This window comes from Cyprinus carpio, chromosome A5 (genome assembly GCF_018340385.1).
Source record: "Cyprinus carpio isolate SPL01 chromosome A5, ASM1834038v1, whole genome shotgun sequence".
In the NCBI taxonomy this organism is placed as follows: Eukaryota; Metazoa; Chordata; class Actinopteri; order Cypriniformes; family Cyprinidae; genus Cyprinus; species Cyprinus carpio.
This window is the reverse complement of record NC_056576.1, coordinates 13,594,531-13,617,201: the sequence shown is the minus strand read 5'-3', so window position 1 is coordinate 13,617,201 and position 22,671 is coordinate 13,594,531. Positions and strand designations below refer to the sequence as shown.

Below are 22,671 nucleotides of genomic sequence, written 5' to 3'. Positions count from 1 at the left end.
CTGCCGAGACGCTGCTACTGTTCTTCTTTCATGCTGACAGTGGGTGGAAAGCTGACGAACAGCTTCACTGACATGTGCTAAATGTTTCACAAGTGTTAAACTGTGCAAAATATGAATTCATTATCTGCCACCGTTTCGAATCCATGGATTGGTATATGTGAATGTGTTTTTATGGTAGATCATAGCCTAGATTCTGTGTGGACAGAGGTGCTAGTATGTGGTAGTGTTGGTCAGTGCAAGTGTGTTTTCTCTTTGTTTGTTTTACAATGCGGTTGTGATGGCCAGAACAACTAAACACAGGTGAAGGGTCTCTGCCACAAAGGTTTCTGTCCCGAGTTAACTATGTGTTTGTATGTGGTAAACAATCCAGCTCTGACTTGAAATTTTACATGCATTTTGCTGCATTGATGATTTGATGAATAATATCTCAAATGCTTTGTTGCTGTCTGATTCGTCACTGTGTTCTTGTGGTGGATTTGTTCCACAATACTCTGAATTACAACACTCTGAATGCTTTATTAGATGTTGTGGGCCTGCTTTCTTCCAGTTTTGGCCTTGTTTTCTCTTCTCATGTTTCTTTCCATGGATCACTATTGAAGTTTGCTATTAACAGTTCACCAAGGAATAGATGATGTAAGACTCTAAACTCTGTAGCCTTTAGGCTGACTGCACTACTTTGTAATAATTAAGGCAATCTTTATTCAAGCTGATTTTAAATGTCACTCCTGTTTATTTTCTGATACTTCTGTGTCAGAGCTTGCCTAGTGGGGAAGGACCTTTTTTTACTGGAATTATTAAAGTCAATCAGTTTTCAATTATTAAAGCAATCAGTTTTCAGGCTGCAATCAGACTTGTTTATGCTTTTAAAAAAATCTTGTCATGTGGCAAGGAATAATGGTTCTGTTAATAGAGTTCTTTTTAATGAATGTGGGAAATAGAGCTAAAATATCCCAATATATGTCAGACTTTTGACAATATTAGATTAATATATTAATGTATTTATACATCCATTCTGACATGGCACAAAATTGTGATTTTTTTTTTTATCAGACAGAAAGATCACCATTTCAAACAAACAGACATTTTATGATGTATATGAAAAATTTAATATACTAGTTAAAAAACAAAGGCACGCTTTCCATGCTGTTTTTCATTTGTATTTATATTTTTAAGTAGGCTATATTTGTTGATATTAATTTTATTTATATATACTTTATATGCAAATAATTAATAATAAAAAATAAAAAAATACAAAAAATAAAAAAAAAAAAAATAAAAAAATATAAAAAAATATATATATACGCAGAGTGAACTGCCGCCAATGTGAGCCTGACGAGAGCCAACGAGTGGAACACACCAAACAAACTAGCCCGACCGTCGCTCACCGTCGGCCTGACGATGGCAAACAGCCAATCGTCGGCTTGGTGTTCCTTAAGGACACAGTTTTTAAGAAATGTAATTTGCAAATAAAACAGCACATCAAAAATCATCACAGTATTGTCTGTGTTGCATAAATTATTATCATCATAAAAGTCACTGTGAATATATTGTTAATATTTAGTAGATCGCCCATCCCTAATGTGACATGCAATCAGTGTCAGATCTTGGCTTCGCAAAGTCTAATGTCATAGTATTACATAATATCCGTAATTGTACTAAATGGCAAGATTTTTTCTTTTTTTGATCTGTAAATGCCAGTGGAAATCAGCTGCTTCTTGGCTACTCTATGTGGGTGTGACTCTCATGGATCTTCAGGTTTTTTGTGAAACTTGTGATTAATGTTGTTTTGGTACTTCAGTGTTTTTTAAATCTTTTTTCGGGTGATTTCAGTGGACCATATCAAACATGCAATCCAATCTCTTGAGTGAAATAGCTTTTTATAATCTGAATCCTGCAGTGAATTAGATTCATTAGAAATATGTTTATATGTTGAATATTCTGTGTTGCTATGTAGAAAATGGCTTTTACTTCACTAAGTCAAGTCGAAGTGTTATGTCTTTGCGTGTTGTGTGTTTGTCTTTGAATTATCAGAAGTTTGCTCATTCTGTTCAGTTTGAAGAAGGAGAGTCTAATTCTGCTTTCTGTGCAATCTGGAACATGCTTCCTTTTCTCTCCATGTTCTTCAGGATTTTGTTTCAGTACTACAGCTGTGTAGAAATCTAGGATTTATTTAACAGTTATGCGGGTCATTGTAGAATTTAGAATTATTTTATTCTGTAGAATTCTAGATGTCTCTTTTTATCAGTGCATCAGTGTTTTGAGAAAATTAACATTTATAAAGAATATAATTAGTTCAAAAAATAAAATCAGGCTTCTGCGTCAGCAGCACCACATGCATGTGTCATTGTACTTTCGTGAACGTGCATTGAAGACTGATAAGGAAGAGAAGAAATTGTTGAATAAAGTCATTATTTTTCTTTTCTTTGCACACAAAAAGTATTTTTGTAGCTTCAGAACATTACAGTTGAACCACTGATGTCACATGGACTATTTGTCCTTACTACTTTTCTGGACCTTGAACTATGCAGGGTCAGAAAGCTCTCGGATTTCATCAAAAAATCTTAATTTGTGTTCTGAAAATTAATGAAGGTCTTACAGGTTTGGAATGATATGAGGATGAGCAATTAATGACAGAATTTTCATTTTTGGGTGAACTAACACTTTAATTATCTCAAATTAATAAGTTTATAAGTTTCATATTATCCTTAATCGTTTTCGGTGATGGAGGGCTCTGAATTTGTTCAAATCTAATCTCTTGAGCAACCACAAACTCTGCTAAAGTACATCAAATGCTAAGCAAATTAACAATAATAATAATAATAAATTTTTTTTTTTATATATGTTTAGTATGTGATGCCAATATGTGAAATATTGTCAAACATGGCATGTTTTATGAGAAAAAGTTTATTTATTTTTAGCACTTTAAAAAAAAAAAATATATATATATTTTTTATTAGCTGAACTAAGATGGCTGCCGGTATTTCCTGAACTTGATTTCTGAAGCCCAGAGGAGTTGCCTGACTTGAAAGCAATAACATCATCACACACAAACACGCTCACTCTTAGACAGTGGTACGTAGCTGCAGAAACGTGAGTTAATGATCCTGTAACCTGATAAACAGCAGAAGCAATGACACTGCGTCCCACTGTGATTGGAGAACTCTTCGTCCCTCTGGAAGAGTTCCCGCCCCCTCCCCCACTTCCAGACTCACTCAGCTCAGCATCCACAATGACAGACAGGCGGCTGGACCAATCACAGTACATGATAATGTCCTTAGAGCTGACCTTGCCTCCTTGTTTCACCAGGCCATTCAAAAGAACACATGATGTACAATATTATGCACAATAATAGGTCTAGACTCAAGCACATTCTTTCAATCTCTTGCACACACACATACGCAGAGTAAATACTTTGTAGTACTAAATGAATGATTATTAAAAGTCAAATATAATGAAATCAGAAGGGGTCCTCACCCTGTCCTCTTTTTTCATCTATCTATCTATCTATCTATCTATCTATCTATCTATCTATCTATCTATCTATCTATCTATCTATCTATCTATCTATCTATCTATCTATCTGTCTGTCTATCTATCTGTCTGTCTGTCTGTCTGTCTGTCTATCTGTCTGTCTGTCTGTCTGTCTGTCTGTTAGGGCTGAGTATTGACAGAGATTTTATGATTTGATGCAATTATTATTTACAAGGTCTTGATTTAATTCCAGTCTATCTATCCAAATATATCAGGTGTGGTACGTCAGTTTTTTAAGGGTAAAAAAATGTAAATTATGCAAAGAACCCAGTATATATATACAAAGAACCCTGTCAGTTAGTATATATATATATATATATATATATATATATATATATGTATATATATATATATATATATATATATATAACCACGGTTGCAGATGCACAGTTAGCTTGCTCTTGAGTGTTCACGGACAATATGGCAGACGGCTTGCGTATAGCAGCCCGTAGAAACAGCAGCTAATAAGACATCTACATATACATATCTATTGCTAGAACACCCTTGGAAGGGTTAGAACTCCTTAGCAACTGGCTCAAACACCCTAACAAACATCCACATCTCCTTTGCAATGCTAGAAAATTCTAGCAGCCATCTAAGACATCTAACAATGCCTAGCAACCAGCTACAACAGCCTAGCAATGCTTAACAACCAGTCAGAATACTTTAGCATCCAGCTAAAGCCATCTATCTGTCACAGATTTTAATTTCCACCTTCAGTCTCATCTTCTCATCTTTTTGTTTTCCATCCAGACCCCTTTTTCCTGTTTTTCTCTGTTCTCTCTCTATCTCTTTGTTTCTCCATCTGTTTCTCTCTCTCCTTCTCCCACACACTATTTCCCTCTCTGCAGTACAGGGGAGCAAGCGACTTGTGCCAAAAGGAGAAATTCTGCACTGCATTATGAAACACAAATGCACACACGTATGGAAACACACACTTGTACACATGCACGCACGCGCACACACACACACATGCGCGCGCACACACACACACACACACACACACACACACACAGTGACAGCTCTGTGACGGAAAGAGGGATGCAGATTGTTTTGAAAAGAGAATGAGGAGATAATTTAATTTAATGTGGTTCTGCAGGGAAGAATGAAGCATTACACGCTGATGCAGATGCAAATACTATACTTTTACATATTCTTTTGGTATTTAAACTGTTGCTTTAATTATCTTAAAACAGAACAAAAAATCATAAAGAAGACCTTTATCTCAAAATATATGCATTAATTTTAGCAATTCTCAGTTGCTACTTAAAGGGTTAGTTCACCCAAATATTAAAATTATGTCATTAATGACTCACCCTCATGTCGTTCCAAACCCGTGAGACCTCCGTTCATCTTCGGAACACAGTTTAAGATATTTTAGATTTAGTCCGAGAGCTTTCAGTCCCTCCATTGAGGAATGTACAGTATACTGTCCACGTCCAGAAAGGTAATAAATACATCTTTAAAGTAGTCCATGTGACATCAGAGGGTCCGTTAGAATTTTTTTGAAGCATCGAAATACTTTTTGGTCCAAAAATATCAAAAAACTACAGACTTTATTCAGCATTGACTTCTCTCCCGGGTCTGTTATGAGCGCGTTCACCCTCACATCCGGTTCGCGAACGAATCACTCGATGTAACCGGATCTTCTTGAACCAGTTTCACCAAATCGAACTGAATCGTTTGAAACGGTTCGCGTCAACAATAAGCATTAATCCACCAATGACTTATGTTAACTTTTTTAACATGGCTGACACTCCCTCTGAGTTCAAATAAATCAATATCCCGGAGTAATTCATTTACTCAAACAGTACACTGACTGAACTGATGACCGAGCCAGATAACGAACGAAACATTGACTCGTTCTCGAGTCAAGAACCAGTTGCATCGGTTTTCGGATCACCGGTAGTGATGGGAAGTTCTGTTATTCTCCGCGAACCGGTTCTTTCGGACAGTTTGATTCAATAAACCGGTTGCCGAAAACGGTTCACCAGTTCTTTTGCGCTCGACGTAATGACTTCATTGGCGATGATTGCCCTTGATTGAAGCCTTCGGTTTTTACCCGCGCTCATAACATTAGCACAGAATCGGTTCAGAATCAATCACCAAAAGAACCAGTTCAGTTCAGACGCGCTGTGTGTCAGTCTGAATCACGCATGCGCAGTATCATCAGCTCCTCGGTTCTCGAATCGGACGCGTCCGACAGAAACGGTTCTTGACTCGAGAACGAGTCAATGTTTCGTTCTTAAATCTGGCTCGGTTCAGTCAGTGTACTGTTTGAGTAAATGAATTACTCCGGGATATTGGTTTATTTGAACTCAGAGGGAGTGTCAGCCATGTTAAAAAAGTTAACAGCTTAAGTCATTTGTGGATTAATGCTTATTGTTGACGCGAACCGTTTCATCGATTCAGTTCGATTTGGTGAACTGGTTCAAGAAGATCAGGTTGCATCGAGTGATTCGTTCGCGAACCGGATGTGAGGTGAACACGCTCATAACAGACCCGGGAGAGAAGTCAATGCTGAATAAAGTCGTAGTTTTTGATATTTTTGGATCAAAATGTATTTTCGATGCTTCAAAAAATTCTAACGGACCCTCTGATGTCACATGGACTACTTTGAAGATGTTTTTATTACCTTTCTGGACGTGGACAGTATACCGTACATACATTCTCAATGGAGGGACAGAAAGCTCTCGGACTAAATCTAAAATATCTTATACTGTGTTCCGAAGATGAACGGAGGTCTCACGGGTTTGGAACGACATGAGGGTGAGTCATTAATGACATAATTTTAATATTTGGGTGAACTAACCCTTTAAATCTACAATATTTTAAAAATCATAAAATATTAGATCAAGTAAGCACAGAATCAACTTTGTGCTGCTGCACATGATCTCGTCAAGGTTCAGACAAACATACACGTGCATCTTGAAATGCGAATGTTTTGGAAAGTTCTACGCCTGAGAGGCGACCTTCCAGTCTCTCTTGTGAAACCAACATAGAAGTGACTAAAACTGCAATTCATCGACTGGCCGCTACAGGCTGGCTCCAAAAGAAAGTCAGTCCCATAGACTCCCCATGTTAAACTGCCCAACTTTACAGCAGAAAAAGTGGTTTTGGTCTATATAGCTGATTTTGCCCTTCATAACAACTTTGAGGGGGGTGAATTCAGAAATCTACAGGTGATGTCACGGACACTACGTCTATGTTTTTATACAGTCTATGGCTACGCCACGTTTTTGTGCCATCTAGTGGTTTAGATTAAAATAATATTTTATAATATTAAATAAAAAGGCGCCTTTTACCCCGGGATGCCTTTAGCCACATTGTACCCTATATGTGTGTGTGTGTGTGTGTGTGTGTGTGTGTGTGTGTGTGTGTGTGTGTGTGTGTGTGTGTGATGGCACCCTATTTTAGGCAGCCATGGCTCTGAAGAGACAGATACTCTCTTTACTTGGATCTCTTTCCATTTTCACATACACACACAAGGCATAAGCTGGCAAGGATGAAGGTTGAGGGTCAGAGCAGTAACATATTATTTTTGTTACATTTATGTTACATTTGTATGTGTAGGAGGGCGAGGAGCTGATCCAGGAACAGCCTGAGTTGCGATCGGTGGTGGAGATAAAGTTGAAGGAAATCAGAGAGTGCTGGTCTCACCTGGAGAACACCACCAAAGTAAAGGCCCGCCAGCTGTTTGAAACTCAGAACCACCGCACTAATGACCTGCCCTCAAACACCCTCAGCGACCTGGACCAGCATCTCAATGCCATACAGGAGCAGCCGTCTACACTAGGCTCCACCCACAGCACCCAACCCACCCTCCTTCAGCCCCGCCCCACTTTCAGCCAGCAACTCCAGAGGATACAAGTGAGACCAGCAACAGCCACAACATTTTTCCTTGATTTGGAACATTTCAAATCCATTTTTAAACTTACTTTATCTTTGTCTCTTAGTCAATGGAAGCCCAGATGCAGCTTTATCAAGGTGTTGGTGAAGTCAGGGCTGGTGCTGATCACCGGAGACCAGAAGGAGAAGAGCAAGGAGGCATGACGGAGACCCGAATTGTGCGTCTTATTGAGCCTCTGAAGGAAAGGAGGCGGATCCTTCTTGCTTCAAAAGAAATGCACCAAGTCACCCAGGACCTGGAGGATGAGATTGTAAGTGTCTCTTTCTTTTCTCTAAATAGTTTGTGATGCTTCCTAAGGCAACCATCACTATTATTTTTCACTCATTGCTACATGAAGTATTAAAATTTGCACATATTGCACTGCTTGTTGAAGAGTGAAGTTATTAATTTATTCATTTAAGTAATAGAAGAACAATGGAAATGGTGAAAAAAATCACCTGAACTCAAGGAACCCAAACCATATTTAGGAACCAGAATATCATATAATCTTGGGGTGAGATCAACAACCCAGTACAGCCTAGCAATCCATTCACTTAGTAACTCCAAAGAGTGTTAGCAGCCAACTAGCAATTTCTAGCAATTGCATAAAGACATGCTAAAAAGATTCAGAACGTGATCTGAGAAAAACGAATAGCAATTTTTCTGATAAAAATTGTGAATGCGAACTAAAATGTGATTTGTAGGGTTGCAGATTTTGGCAAAAAATGTTGTGATTAAATATCAATATAAATATATAATAATAATTTTAATCATAAGAGTAATGATAATTAGTATTATTATTATTACTACATAAAATATTAAATGTAAAATGTAAATATTACTAAAATAATATTTCACTATGAAATGAAAAAAATTTACAACTGTAAAAGTACAATACTAGTATTTATAGCTTTTTTTTAATCACTTCATTTTTAAACTTTAAACTATCAAGCTTTTATTTTGTTGGAAACCACAGGGAGCTCTTTTGTTAAGCTGTTTTGTTGACAGCAGCCGGTTTGTAAGTGCTTTTCTTTACTAGTTTGGGAAGATGGTTGGTGTAAATGCACTTTATAAGTGACCTGAACTCACAGAAACATATTGAGATGAGTTAAATTAAGAGAAAAGTTTGTATGGAAAAGCAAATACTGTGAACTGAGCCATTCTGAGCTGCTCATGTGTAAAAGAACTAAGCGCCATTTTTGCATGTGCAAGCACTACAATGTTTTTCAGAAAATATCACACTTATTTATGTACTGTACCTACAGCCCTCTTTTTCTGGATTTTGGCTTCTTTAGGTATGGATTCAGGATCGGTTACTTTTGGCCTCATCTACAGAATATGGGACCAATCTGCAGAGTGTCCAACATTTAATTTTGAACCATAAGGTGAGAGTCAACCAGTCATGATCTGGAAGAAGTTCAAAATTCATTGGACAATAATGTAAAGTGGAGCAGTCATTTTCCGTTCTTATTCATAAATCAGTTGAAAATTACATGGACAGATGAGCTTTCATTTGTGGAGCGATCTGGATCTGCGGTATGTCTCATTTTATAAATCAAATTAAATCGCTGAGAAAATGGATGCTAAATGACTACAAAAGCACTGCAAATAATCGTACAGCTCCAAAAGTCGCAATAATGGTAATCATTCAGTTCACTTATATTTATGTATGGTATGTCATTTACTATTTCATGAAACTATCATAGTTAATGAAGCCAAAGTGCCACCTACAGGTCTATTATGTGAAGTGTAGGCAGGTGAAATGGTGACATGACTTTATTAAATTACCATTTAATAATTATGCAGCATTATGAAAGTGTCTTATGCTCATCAATCTAGCATTTATTTGATCAAAAATACAGAAAAAAATGAAATATTGTGAAATATTACAATTTAAAAGAATGTTTTTTTTCTGTATTAATATACTGTAAAATATCATTTATTTCTGTGATGAAAAAGCTGAATTTTCAGTATCATTACTCAAGTGTCACATGATTCTTAAGAAATTATACTAATATGCTGATTTATAATCAATATTGGAAACAGTTGTGCTGCTTAATTTTTTTTATTTTTTTTAATTTATTTATGTATTTTTTGTAACCTTTGGTAATTTTTTGGGGTTCACTGATGAATAAAAAGTTAAAAAGAACAGCATTTATTCAAAATATAGATGTTTTCTAACTATCAATCTTTACTATCACTGTTTCTATCAATTTCACAAATCCTTGCTGAATAAAAAAAATAAAAAATACTGACCTCAAGCTTTTGAACGGTAGTTTATTACAAAAGTTATATTTTAAATAAATGCTTTTTTTTTTTACTTTTTATTTATCAAAGAACCCTGTAAAATAATCAAATTCTTCCAAAAATAAAAAAAAATAATTTTATATTAAAGTATATTAAAATTTGGAACAAATAAATGCAGGCTTGATGACCATAAGTGATTTCTTGCAAAAATAAAAAATAGTAACCTATCTTTTTTTATTACCTATAATTTCTTTTTTTTTTTTTTTTTTTACATTGCCCCAATTTTATATTTGAGCCCCTGCCCCTAAGGGACTCTGCATGTCCCTGATGTTCATGTATGTTATTTGTATATTCATAAAATGATGTAAGAGGATATTGCCTGCCATGATCTGTCGACTATAAAAGACAGAGGGTGCAGAGTGAATGAGAGGTCTGGGAATTGATGTATCTCAGTGCTTTATTATAAGTCAAGAGCCAAATATGATACAAATGCCTTTTGGAGTCTGTCAATCAGTTCATTCAGTCAAGCTGTTGGATTGATTATCATCCTAATTTGTAAAGGTCCGATCACACCAAGGACAATTACTTTAACAATAACAATAACAATGTTTTAATAATCAAAAGTCCACACCACAACCATAACGACACAGAGGAGCAATATTGTTGAAATAATTTTCAGAACAGTTTTTTCCATATGATGAACAATAATAATAATTAAAAAAATTGACAGCCAATCAGAATATATATATATATATATATATATATATATATATTTTTATTGTTTATATAATTGATTTTAGTTTTTTATATATTTAAAGGGGATATATATATTATATGGATATATTCTGATTAGCAGTGGCTGTCACAACCACCCTTTTTTTTATATTTAAAGAGACATTCGATTACAAAGTTGTTCATCATATGGAAAATACAGACATTTCATGAAGACCCTAAAGAGCCATACCAACCTGTGGAAAATGGGCATCCAATGTCCCCTTTAAGAAAGAGTAAAAAGCCATCTATTAATTCATTATTAATTACCTGTCGTTGTTTGATATTCCATTAGTCTTATTGCAGATTTCCGGAATTCAACAGGTTTAAGCCTGAGGATATTTGATTTAGCTGCCCTGTGTTTGATAGCCTGGTTCTCATGGCTTCTGATTCCGTTGATGTATTTTGATTGGCCAGAGAGCTTTGATGACAGCTCACTTGTGTGTATGATTGGACATGCAGGCGCTGCAGATCGAGATACAGGCTCAGAGGGGGCGGGTCGAGGAGGTGCTGGAAAGGGCGGAGGCCGTTGCTGCCCTGCAGATCCCAGAGATGGAACTTCTGCGGGAGGGGGCGGGGCATGTGAGGCAGATGTGGGAGGTGCTTCAGGTAGAGATTGAACGTCGCACAGTGATGCTAGATGCCGTGAACCATGCCCAGCAGTACCACACCCAGGCAGCGAAGGCGGAATCTTGGCTCAGTGGACAGAAACTTCAGGTCCTGAATGAGGAGAAAGGAAATGTATGTATTGTACCAAAAACTCAGTCTATCTATAACTTAAATGACACCATTTATTTATACAACAATACTCTGGAATATTGGGTTAATGTATTACAGTATATTAAAACACTGACGTCTTTATGTGTATTTATTAAAAGTTGTAAATTGTGGTCAATGTGATGTGGTCTGCTTGTCTTTCACTTTTTAAACCAAGATTTATTCTTTCTCTCTTTCTCTCCTCTTTGTCTGTAGGACGAGGCCAGCACTCTTAGGTTACTGAAAGAGCAGTTGGCCTTAGAGCAAACAGTGGAGAATTATGCGGAGACAGTGAGCTCACTGTCCCAGCAGTGTCGTCGCATGCTTGAGATGGGACATCCAGACAGGTAAATAAAGATGTGTGACTTCAGGCACTCCGCAAAAAAGCAAAAATGATTGATTTCTGAAGAGTCATGTGACACAGAGGACAGGAGTATTGGCTTCTGAAAATTCAGCTTTGCACAGGTATTAATTACATTTTAAAATAGAAAATAGTTATTATAAATTTTGGTAATATTTCACAATGCCACTGTTTTTACTGTGTATTTGATCAAATAAATGCAGCCTTAGTGGGCATAAGTGACATCTTTCAAAAATGTTTTAAAATCCGACCCCGAATTTGGAATATTAGATTTAAGTGTTGATAAGGACGGAGTGTAACCAGAATTAGTTTATCTGCTGTCTTTCTATTTCTTTCTCTCGCTCCTCTCTTTCCCTCAGTGAGCAAATCACCAAACAGCAGGCTCATATAGACCGGCTATATGTATCTCTAAAAGACCTGGTGGAACAGAGGAAAACAAAGCTGGAGCAGCAATACTGGTTGTATCAGCTGAAGCGAGAGGTGGAGGCACTGGAGAAATGGATCTCTGAGAGGGAGGCTATCGCCAGCTCCACTGAACTCGGCCAGGACCTGGAGCACGTCACGGTATCACCAGCTCACACACACACACACACACACACACACACACACACACACACACACACACACACACACACATACACACACACACACACGCCACCACACACACACAAACACACACACACACACACACACACACACACACACACACACACACTGTCAAGTGTTTTTAATTCAGGATTCAGTATACCAACATCAACTTTAAAATCTAGATGAAACCAATGTTGACCCTGTGTACTTTATTAATCACCCTTTTCATTACTATGCCACTGAAAGAATTTTCCTTTTCTGCTGATGTCATTTAGGCTGGAAATAATGTTAACCAAAAACCAAATTGCTGTTTAGGATGCTGTTAAATGAAAATGCATAATTTCCAAAGTCTTCTAAACTCTTGATACCACATTAAATGTTGCAGATGGATAAAATCAAGTCACGTGCTAGTTTTGCCATGTTGAACATTCTGTTTTACTCAAAGCTTCTGTGAACTTATCTCTGACATGTTTTTGTGCTGTTTAATTTTACTAGGCACTGCAGAGCAGCTTTACTAAATTCTCCACTGAGACACGTGCAGTTGGCCAGAAACAGATGGATTCTGTCAATAAGATGGTGAATGAGATGATTGACTGCAGTCACTCTGATGCTGCCACCATTGCAGAGTGGAAAGATGGGCTGAATGAGTCCTGGGCGGATCTTCTGGAGCTCATGGAGACCAGAACGCAGATGCTTGCAGCATCGTACCAGCTACACAAGTTCTTCACCGACTGTCAGGAGGTATACAAACACACATACAGCAATAAAACATGTTTTTAACACATTCACAGTTGATTGCAATATGAGGCATCATCAATGTGGCTGTGTTTGTGTTTTGTAGGTGCTGGTCCAGATCGAGGTAAGGTCATGTCAGGTGAGCTCAGCCAACCCTGGCACACTGCAGAGACTCCTGCACTCTTTTGAGCACTCCCTGCAGCTGCTGGTATCACAGGTCTCATCCTCCTGACCCAGTGAGGGGTGTTCCCATTTTAGTTCAGGACAACAAAAACTCCCAAAAACAAAGTAAAAATCATCACACAATGCAAGGGTGGTTCCCATTTTAGTTCAGGAGCACAATAACACTCAGAAACACAGTTACAATCATCACATAGTGCCGAATCCTATGGAAACTTGTTTCTGCCATGGAATAAAAAAATAAAAAAGGTAATTGTAACTTTTTATCTCACAATTCATACTTTTTTCTTGTAATTGCTAGTTTACATCTCGCAGTTCTGAATTTTTTCTTCAGAATTCTAAGTTTACATCTCGCAAGTCTTTTTTCCCCCTCAAAATTCTGAGTTTACGTCTGGCAATTGTAACTTTTTTTTCTTCTGAAATGTTGCATTTCTGTTTTTTTTTCTGCCACGGGATAAAATAATACAAAGACATTATCGTGACTTTTTATGTCACAATTCTGACTCCTTTTTTCACAATTGTCAGTTTATGCATCAGTGTGGAAAGGACTGAAAGACATCAACTACAAGACAACATCCCCCAGCACTGTGGAGAATCATCAACTGCCCATGATTTGAATGAGTTTTATTGCAGGTTTGAAAAACCCTGTCTCACACCCCACACCCATTCTGACCTTCTCTCCATGGATCTTTTAACACCTCCAGCAATGCCCCTCTCCTCCCTCCTGCACTTCAGGTCTGTGTAAGGGATGTGTGTCAGGTCTTCGAGAAACAGAAGAGAAAGAAAGCACCAGGCCTAGACTGTTACACCAGCCTGTCTAAAAACCAGTGCTGACCAGCTGGCCCCCATCTTCACCTTCATCTCCAGTGATCTGTTGAAGATCTGTTTGAAGTCTCTTCCTACTTCAAACTCTCCACCATCATCCCCATCCCAAAGAGACCCAAAATTACAGGACTAAATGATTACAGACCTGTGGCTTTAACAGCTGTGGTCATAAAGTCATTTGAAAGACTAGTGCTGGCCCACCTGAAGGACATCACTTGACCCTTGCTGGACCCCCTGCAATTTGCTTACCGAGCAACCAGTTCTGTGGATGATGCATTCAACATGGGTCTGCATTATATCCTACAACATCTGGACAGACCGGGGCTTATGTGAGGATCCTGTTTGTGGACATCAGCTCGGCCTTAAACACTATCATCCCAAACCTCCTTCTGTCCACAGCTCTCTGTGCCCACCTCCATCTGTCATTGGATCACTAGCTTCCTGACAGATAGGCAGCATCTAGTAAGGATAGGAAAATTCTCATCCAGCATCTGCACCATCAGCACTGGCGACCCCCATGGACGTGTTCTCTCCCCACTGCTCTTCTCCCTGTACACCAACGACTGCACCTCTAAAGACCCCTCTGTCAAGTTCATGAAGTTCGCAGATGACACCACACTTATCTGCCTCATCCAGGACAGAGATGAGTCTACTTACAGAAAGGAGTTTAAAGAGCTGGCTGTCTGCTGCGGTTATAACAACCTGAAGCATGCTCAAAACTGTGGAGATGATAGTGGACTTCAGGAGGAACCCCCTGCACTCCCCCCACTCACCATCATGGCCAGCACTGTAACAACAGTGGAGTCATTCAAGTTCCTGGACACCACCATCTCTCAGGACCTGAAGTGGGAGTTCCACATAGACTCCATTGTCAAGAAGGCCTAGTAGAGGCTGTACTTCCTCTGCAAGCTGAGGAAGCTGATACAGTTGTACTCTGCAGTCATTGAATCCATCCTCTGCTTTTCTATAACTGTCTGGTTCAGCTCAGCTATCAAATCAGACATTAGAAGATTGCAGCGGATAATCGGGACTGCTGAGCGAATTACTGGTACAACCTACCCTACTCTCCAAGAACTGTACTCATCCAGAGTGAGTAAAAGAGCTGGCAAAATCATTCTGGACCCTTATACCCAGCCCACTTCCTCTTTGGACTGTTGCCGCCTGGTCAGCGCTACAGAGCACCAGAACGACCAGGCATAAGAATAGTTTCTTCCCTCAGGCAATCCATCTTATGAACATTTAACTTGGCAATAAACGTGTAATACACAACACTATTTATACATTAATTTATTTTACACAAATTTATATACATTTCCTTGCATTTGTACATACCACACCTGTATTCACAAATACCATCTATTGTCTACTTTGTATATTGTGTATTTTCTTTTAAATATTTTTTGTATATTGTTATTTCCTATTTACTTATCCTATTTTTTTATCTTTTTATTATCAGTGTCTTTTTGTCGCTGTCATTCTGTTTGTGCTGTGGAAGCTTCTGTCACCAAAACAAATTCCTTGTATGTGTAAACATACCTGGCAATAAAGCTATTTCTGATTCTGACAATTCAAACTTTTCTTCTTCATTTGTGAGTTTATTTCTTACTTTTCTCCTCAGAACTGCAAGTTTATATGTCACAATTTTTACTTTGTATCTTACAATTCTGAGTGTATCAGAATTGCAAGAGGAAGGTTTTCCCATGGCTGAAACAAGCTTCTATAAAATACCAATCAGAACAGGTTATGAGATAAACAAGTAGCTGTTAATTAAATTAAATTTAAATAGTTTCTTTTTAAGTAGTTTTAATAGTTTTATCAAATGTTTTAATAAAAAAGCATTTAGTATACAGTTTAACAAATAACCTTGTATGTGACAATATCTTTAGATACCCCCGAGTGTCAGTAAATAGAGACAAGTAATTTTACCATTGTTTTTACCTTTACCTCAGGTGCGCCAACTACAAGAAAACGCTGCTCAGCTGCGTGCAATTTATGCCGGGGAGAAGGCAGATGCCATTTTTTCCCGTGAGCAGGAAGTGATGCAGGCATGGAAAGAGCTCCTTGTTGCATGTGAGGGCAGCCGTGTACAGGTTACCACAGTAACCGATAAGATCCAGTTCTTTGCTGTGGTGCGGGAATTGAGCATGTGGATGGATGGAATAATGGGACAGATTGGCTCAACTGACGATGCCAGGTACCAGATCAATTATAGAACCATCTGAATTATCCTGAATCTACAATTGGATTTAAATCAAACCCCAGTAGACAATGTGCATCAGGATAATGTGTGTGCGTGTTTCTTGTTTGTGTCTGGGCGTGGGTTTTGGTGTTGGGCGGGTCCTTGTGTACGTGTCAGGGACCTCTCTGTGCTGGAGGGCATGATGTCCCAACATCAGAATCTGAAGAGTAAGATAGATAACAAGAGCAAGAATTTTGTGCATTGCGTGGAGATGGGAAAGATGCTTCTCGCTGCACGCAACCCTGCAGCTGAAGAGGTACACACATACGCAAACACTGAACCCTTTATGTGCACACATTCAAACGTGCAGAAACATACATGGAACTAAAGTTAACCGATAACCTGATAAACTGGAGTTTACAATGCAAATGGCATCATATTATTTTCCAAAAACACAAATGGCCAGGCTCAAGTTTGCCTTTAAATGGATTGTTTTTTTATTTTTTTAAAGAAGTCTGTCATGCTCACCAAGAATTGATCAAATATACCAAAAAAAAAAAAAAAAAAAACTAATATTGTGGAATATTATTCATATTAAAAAAAAAAAATGTTGTTTTTGTGGAAATCATGTCTTTTTTCAGGATTCTTTAATGAACATAACGTTCTAAAGAACAGAATTGATTTGAAATTAAAATCTATTGTAACATTATAAATGTCTTTACTTTCAAAATAATGTGTCCTTATTAAATAAAATACTGACCCCAGACTTTTGAACACTAGTGTAGAGGTGTAAGGATTTAAATTTTGTTTCTCTTCTGCTCCGCACTTTTGCATTTTGCATTGAACATGGATCAATTGCCATCAGTGTTCTGCTCATAAATGATTACATACCCTCTGATTCAGGTAAAAGAAAAGCTGGAGTATATCATGGCAAAGCAGAATGAAATGAATGAGCGATGGGAACAGCACTGGGAGAAGCTTCAGCAAGGTCAGTGATGACGTTATTGGAATGTCATGTTAAAGGTCTGCCAATCTGATCCTTCCTCAGAGTTATCCACAAGCTTTATTTGTGCCCTTCAGCCCAGCAGAGGCTGCAGTCTACCCAGCTGGGATCGGCAGAGCAGTCCTGGCTCAAAATCAAGGAACCAATCACTCCAAATACCCGTGAGGCAGGGGGTGGGACAGACGAGGTGGAGGAGCTGATTCGCCGGCATGAAGCGTTCCGGAAGGCTGCGTCCACATGGAAGGATCATTTCAGCTCATTACGACAGGTCATTGAATAATATTACTACAAAAAGAAAAATTGCCTTGGCCAACATATTCAAAAATTTGACTTGATATCTATTATATAAACATGTTTTATACAACCAGATATAAGTGTCTTAGATACACAATTTCGGCAGGTTTACCATGAATACAGACAAGTTACCATGATACTACTACCACCACCACCAAATAGAAATATTTGTGTCTGCTTTACTGTAAAACACACATTCCCTGGGACCATTTCAGTAATGTAACACAATTGTTGTCCATAATGGTAAGTGAGTGTTTGCTAACTGGTGACTAACAATAAAAATATAATAAAATAAACGAATTAGTTCACAGAACGTGAAAAAATATTTAATCATACCTTTGACATACTCAGTATATCTGAATTCTTTGTGGCGTAGGAATTTCATTGTAACATAAATTAATGTGTTAAATGTGCCAATCAAAATGTGATTTTGTTAAGAAGACAGTCTAAAATAAGTAGTAACCTAATATTAATGCTACAAAACGAATGCACCTGGGAATTGTAATTTCTTTTCTGTTTCACCATTAAAATCCCTTTTCACATTCATTGTGACTGAGGGGGCAGAACAGTCTGGATGACGTGGCACTGGCCCTGCATATAAATGACAAAACTGAGAACTCTCTCTCTCTCTCCTCTATCTGCAGGCAGAGAAGATGAAGGAGGAACTGAGCAAGCCACCCTCTACCTCCTCTCTCCTTAGCAGGCAGATGTTCCCTCTCTCTTGTCTTGTGCCCAGCTCCTCTTCTTCGTCTTCATCCTCCTCGCTCTTCCGTAACCCACTTCAGGACTCACTTCTGGAGTCCAAGCCCGGGCCGGACCTCATGCACGCAACAGAACACACGGTGGTGAACACACTCACTCACCGGCTCGGGTCCACCCTGAACCCCTACATGCCTGTCATGAATGGCTCCTCCTATCACGGGCTAAACCAGCCATCAGGGGTCGTGGCGGAGGGTCTTTTGTACCATGGGCTAAAACAACAGGGTGTTTCAGGGTTGGATAATTCCGGCTATCAGGGGTTAAACCAACAAGTTGGTGTCTTAGGTGTGAACAGCTCCAGCTACACTGGACTAAACCAACAGGGTGTTTTAGAAGAGGACAACTCCAGCTACCACAACCTGAACCATTTAGGTGCTGTGGGGGTAGAGCCTAAAATGGGATATGCATGGCAGCACCTGAAAACTGACTGCCTTCAGCCCAAAATCAACCACATTCACAAAGCTGTACCACCTTTACTGGAGGCACACCGAGCACAGCTCGCTGGTGGAGGAGCAAACATGCCAGCTCCTCCTATGGGTCTGGACCCCTCCCTGGAGATGATCCACAGCCGTTTACAGAGAGACCCCCGCGGGAGCCGATCTGACCCACAGATGGATCACTTGCGGCGAGAGAGAGAGTACCGGCTTGGCCGACAGACCTCCAGCGAGCAGGAGATCCAGGCACGACTTAACGAGCTCCCGATGATTGTTAGGCAGGAACGATACCGTCGAAGAATGGAGAGACAGTCGTCCAGTGAGCAGGAGGGCAGCGGTAAGCAGAGAGTTCAGAAACATGACTCCAGCGACGCAGAATCTGGGAAAGAGCCGTCTGACAGGAGACCATCTGGGTGAGTGTTTCTCTATATATGTTTGCTTAGTTATATTTGGGGAACAAATCCACCTTTCTGAGATGCCTTATAGGTAAAGATAATTCATAAATTTGGTAAAGGAAGTTTTTATTCCAAAAAATGTTTGCATTTAGAAGTGAGTTTAGGGTTTGGGTAAGTATTGAAGATTCCCACGTTTAGCTGTTGTTAATTTAAAATGATAAAATATAGTTTTCATTAATTGAAATAAAACTTTAATAAAATCAAATTAAAATTGAAGATTAAAAATCTAAATCAAATTTAGAATAGTTGCCATAGCAACTAACTGAAATAAAATAAGCTGAAGTGCTAAAATTACTCAAATTAAAACTCAAATAAAAATAAAGCTAAATAGACATATAAATTTTTTTATAAAATGTAAACTGAAAATATAAAAGCAAAACCTACTGAAATATATTAATAGTATATAAATAATAATAGAGAAAATTTGGAGTGTAAAAAAATATAAATAGCTCAAAATAAAAACTGAAGTCTAAGTCCCTGCCATGATAAAATAACAAGTGTGTGTGTGTGTGTGTGTGTGTGTGTGTGTGTATGTATGTGTGTGTTCTTATCTGTATATGAGTATCTAACTTAGTTGGCTTTCTCATCTTTTTTGTTTTTTAGGGAGAAGCGTTCTACTATGGCTGAGATTGTTGAGCAAGTGCAGGAAAGAGAAGCTTGCAATGTATGTGGCGTGTCTGTACTGGAATTTAATACTTGTCATAGATTTAATCCACATCATGCATCATATTCCCCCTCACCTTTTTAATGCATCATCTATACAATTAGTAATACTCTACTGTTTAAATGTTTGGGGTTGGCTGAATTGAACTCTCTTATGCTCACTAAGGTTATTTGATAAAAAACTTGGTAAAAAAGATTTGGTAAAAACTGTAATATTGTGAAATATTATTACAATTAAAAAAGAAAAGTTTTTTCTATTTAAATATATTTTCAGCAGCCATTACTCGGGTCTTCAGTGTCACATAATCCTTCAGAAATCATTGTAATATGCTGATTTAGTGCTTAAGAAAGTTCAAAAGAACAGCATTTATTTGAAATATATTTTTTTGTAACAATGTAAGATCTTAACCGTTTCTTTTTTTAAACAGAGCTATTCATTTTCAAAAGAAAAAAGATTCTTAATGACCCCAACCATTTAAGCAGTAGTGCATGTTCAGGCTATTCTCTTTTTCCAGAAAATTAGTCCACACACACACTGCTGATTTAAAGGTTGAGGATTTTTCTACAATTTGTGTCATACAAAGAGAAATAAGAGTAGACTTACTGCAGGTACAGTGCCTCTGGAGTATCTTGGTTCGGTGTCTTGCTCAAGGGCACAATAGTGATATAGCAGAATTGTGATCTCAGAAATTCTCCACTTTCTGGGTCACCTTGCATCCTCTGAAATTTGGGACTGATCCCCAAACATTTTAGTCAGCAGCTCAGACTCTTAAGTATCTCTATACATTTTATTTTTCAGGTAAGACTGATCTTATGCAGACTTTGATTTTGCTTTATGCAGATGGAACAGTATTCATATATTTTTAATTAGATATTAAAGATAGAGCACTTGAGAATGTGAGGCACAACAAACCTAATTTCCATATACACCCATTTAGTATTTAGTTATTTTTTATATATATATATATACACCATTTTTTTGTTTTCTTATAATTAAACAATTCTGCATCATACATTCACAAAGAATATTTTTCAGGTGAAGGGAGAGGTGTACAGACCACCCAGCAGCCTCTCTGCACCAGTGAGCCGCCTGGATCGCCCTCGAGCTCGAGACCGCCCCAAACCACGACGAAGACCTCGTCCAAAAGAACCCGAGGAGCCACGGCGGTCCCGTTCTGCACCGGCTCAGAGCGTCCCATCCACACGTCAACCTCCTACCCACACTGTCCATCATGAGGGCTTCCTGTACAGGAAACATGAAGAGGAGGGGAAAGAGAGAAGCCCAAACAGGTGTGTTTCTTACTAGTTGCTAGTAACTGATTGCAATGTCCTGACATTTTTTCCATGATTTTTTCCTGCCTGATCACTATAATCTTATGAATTATCGAAATGCTTTTTGTTGCTACTGCTAATAGACTAGCAATCCTGTTACCAAGCTAATAACTAATTATGCCAATGGTATCCACAAATACTACTGTGTTCAGAATAGCATGCATTGCTAGATAGTATACAAACACAGTATGCACAGCATAAAGTTGTTGTATATTGTAATTGTTGCTGTATGACCTACCTTGCCATTTTACAAGTTAGAGATTACATTCTATTAATTGATGTACATCATGGAAAATAGCATGGTGAATAACCATTGAACTGAATTTGATGTATTTTGAGTGATCTGGAACATTACATACTGAATTTATACTACATCCAATATAGAGTTAGGGATGTATACGGCATACTAAGGTTCATCATTCAAATGTAATATGAATAGTCAAAGATGTAAAGTTCAATATTGTGGGAACTAAAGAACCTGTCATTTAAAACAAACATTGTGAACAACCACTATTTTTAATATTGGAGGGGCAATTAGTGTATTAGAAACACTGTTTGTCTGCTAATAGCAATACTAAATGCCTTGGTGAGGCCTATTAACTCACAAATTTTCTACACCTTCTGCAGCAAGTCGTGGGTAAATCTGTTCTGCGTGCTCAAACAAGGGGAGATTGGATTCTATAAGGACGCACGACACAAAACCACACCCTACAACGATGAGCCTCTTCTTAACTTGGCCATTTGCGAATTTGACACTACCAATGGATATAAAAAGAAGAAGAATGTGTTCATTCTCAGGTAAAATTAATTCAGTGTGATCTTTAATGAATACCGTACTGCCTGTGAAGCTACAAAAAACAATGACAGCCATGCAGGAAGTGTATTTTAAGTGTAGGTTCCATTAAAATCCCTGTGCTTTGTGCAGTATTTGTTGATTTATTTCCTTTTGAAACAATATGATATGGAGTGGGACATACTGAAGGAATGCCTTTTTCTTTTTTAAATAAATTAATGCTTCACTTCAGCAAGGATACGTTAAATTGATCAAACGTGACAGAAATCTTTGTAGCATTATGTGAATTTTTTTTACTTCACATTTCAGATATCTGCCTTTTTAAACGTTCTATTCATTAAAGAATCTTGAAAAAATGCATCACTGTTTCCACAAAAATATTAAGCAACACAATTGTTTTCAACATTAATAATAATAAGAAAGCTTTCTTGAGCACTAAATAATCTTATCAGAATGATTTCTGAAGGACCTTGTGACACTGAAGACTGGAGTAATTGCTGCTGAAAATTCACCTTTTCTATCATCGGAATAAATTACATTTTAAAATATGTTTTTAATCTAATAATATTTCACAATATTACCGTTTTACTGTATTTCTAATTAAATGCAGCATTGGTGAGCATAAGAGTCATACAGTGTAATGTATGTCAAAGCCTCAAACTCTAAAATTCTGTTTGATCCTTCCCTTTTAAAACTATTTATTTATATATTTAAGTATTTCTAATGTTTTTTTAGGACCACTGCTGAAGGGGACTACATTTTCCTGGCTAAGGATGAGGTATGTCAGACAAAGCCCCACCTGAGTGAAAAAAAAGATTGTCTTTTCTGTTCAGAAATTTGTTTGGTAAAAATTCTGCCTATTGTGGCCATATTACA

At 37.9% G+C, this 22,671-nt stretch overlaps 1 protein-coding gene across 2 annotated transcripts in view; it reads left to right on the top strand.

The window, feature by feature from the left end:
* The window catches only part of sptbn4a (spectrin, beta, non-erythrocytic 4a), a 29,854-nt gene that overhangs the window by 2,507 nt on the left and 4,676 nt on the right, over positions 1-22,671 (top strand). The window contains exons 2-18 of one of the 2 annotated variants that reach the window (XM_042754000.1): positions 7,105-7,401; positions 7,488-7,691; positions 8,716-8,805; positions 10,901-11,179; positions 11,411-11,541; positions 11,915-12,119; positions 12,639-12,884; positions 12,985-13,095; positions 15,833-16,077; positions 16,240-16,378; positions 16,966-17,050; positions 17,143-17,333; positions 18,004-18,965; positions 19,611-19,671; positions 20,707-20,960; positions 21,630-21,800; positions 22,531-22,573. In XM_042754000.1, coding sequence (XP_042609934.1) covers positions 7,105-7,401; positions 7,488-7,691; positions 8,716-8,805; positions 10,901-11,179; positions 11,411-11,541; positions 11,915-12,119; positions 12,639-12,884; positions 12,985-13,095; positions 15,833-16,077; positions 16,240-16,378; positions 16,966-17,050; positions 17,143-17,333; positions 18,004-18,965; positions 19,611-19,671; positions 20,707-20,960; positions 21,630-21,800; positions 22,531-22,573 — 3,714 coding nt within the window. Of the gene's footprint in view, positions 1-7,104; positions 7,402-7,487; positions 7,692-8,715; positions 8,806-10,900; positions 11,180-11,410; positions 11,542-11,914; positions 12,120-12,638; positions 12,885-12,984; positions 13,096-15,832; positions 16,078-16,197; positions 16,379-16,965; positions 17,051-17,142; positions 17,334-18,003; positions 18,966-19,610; positions 19,672-20,706; positions 20,961-21,629; positions 21,801-22,530; positions 22,574-22,671 lie in introns of both variants that reach the window. The other variant, XM_042753999.1, reaches the window with a different exon arrangement.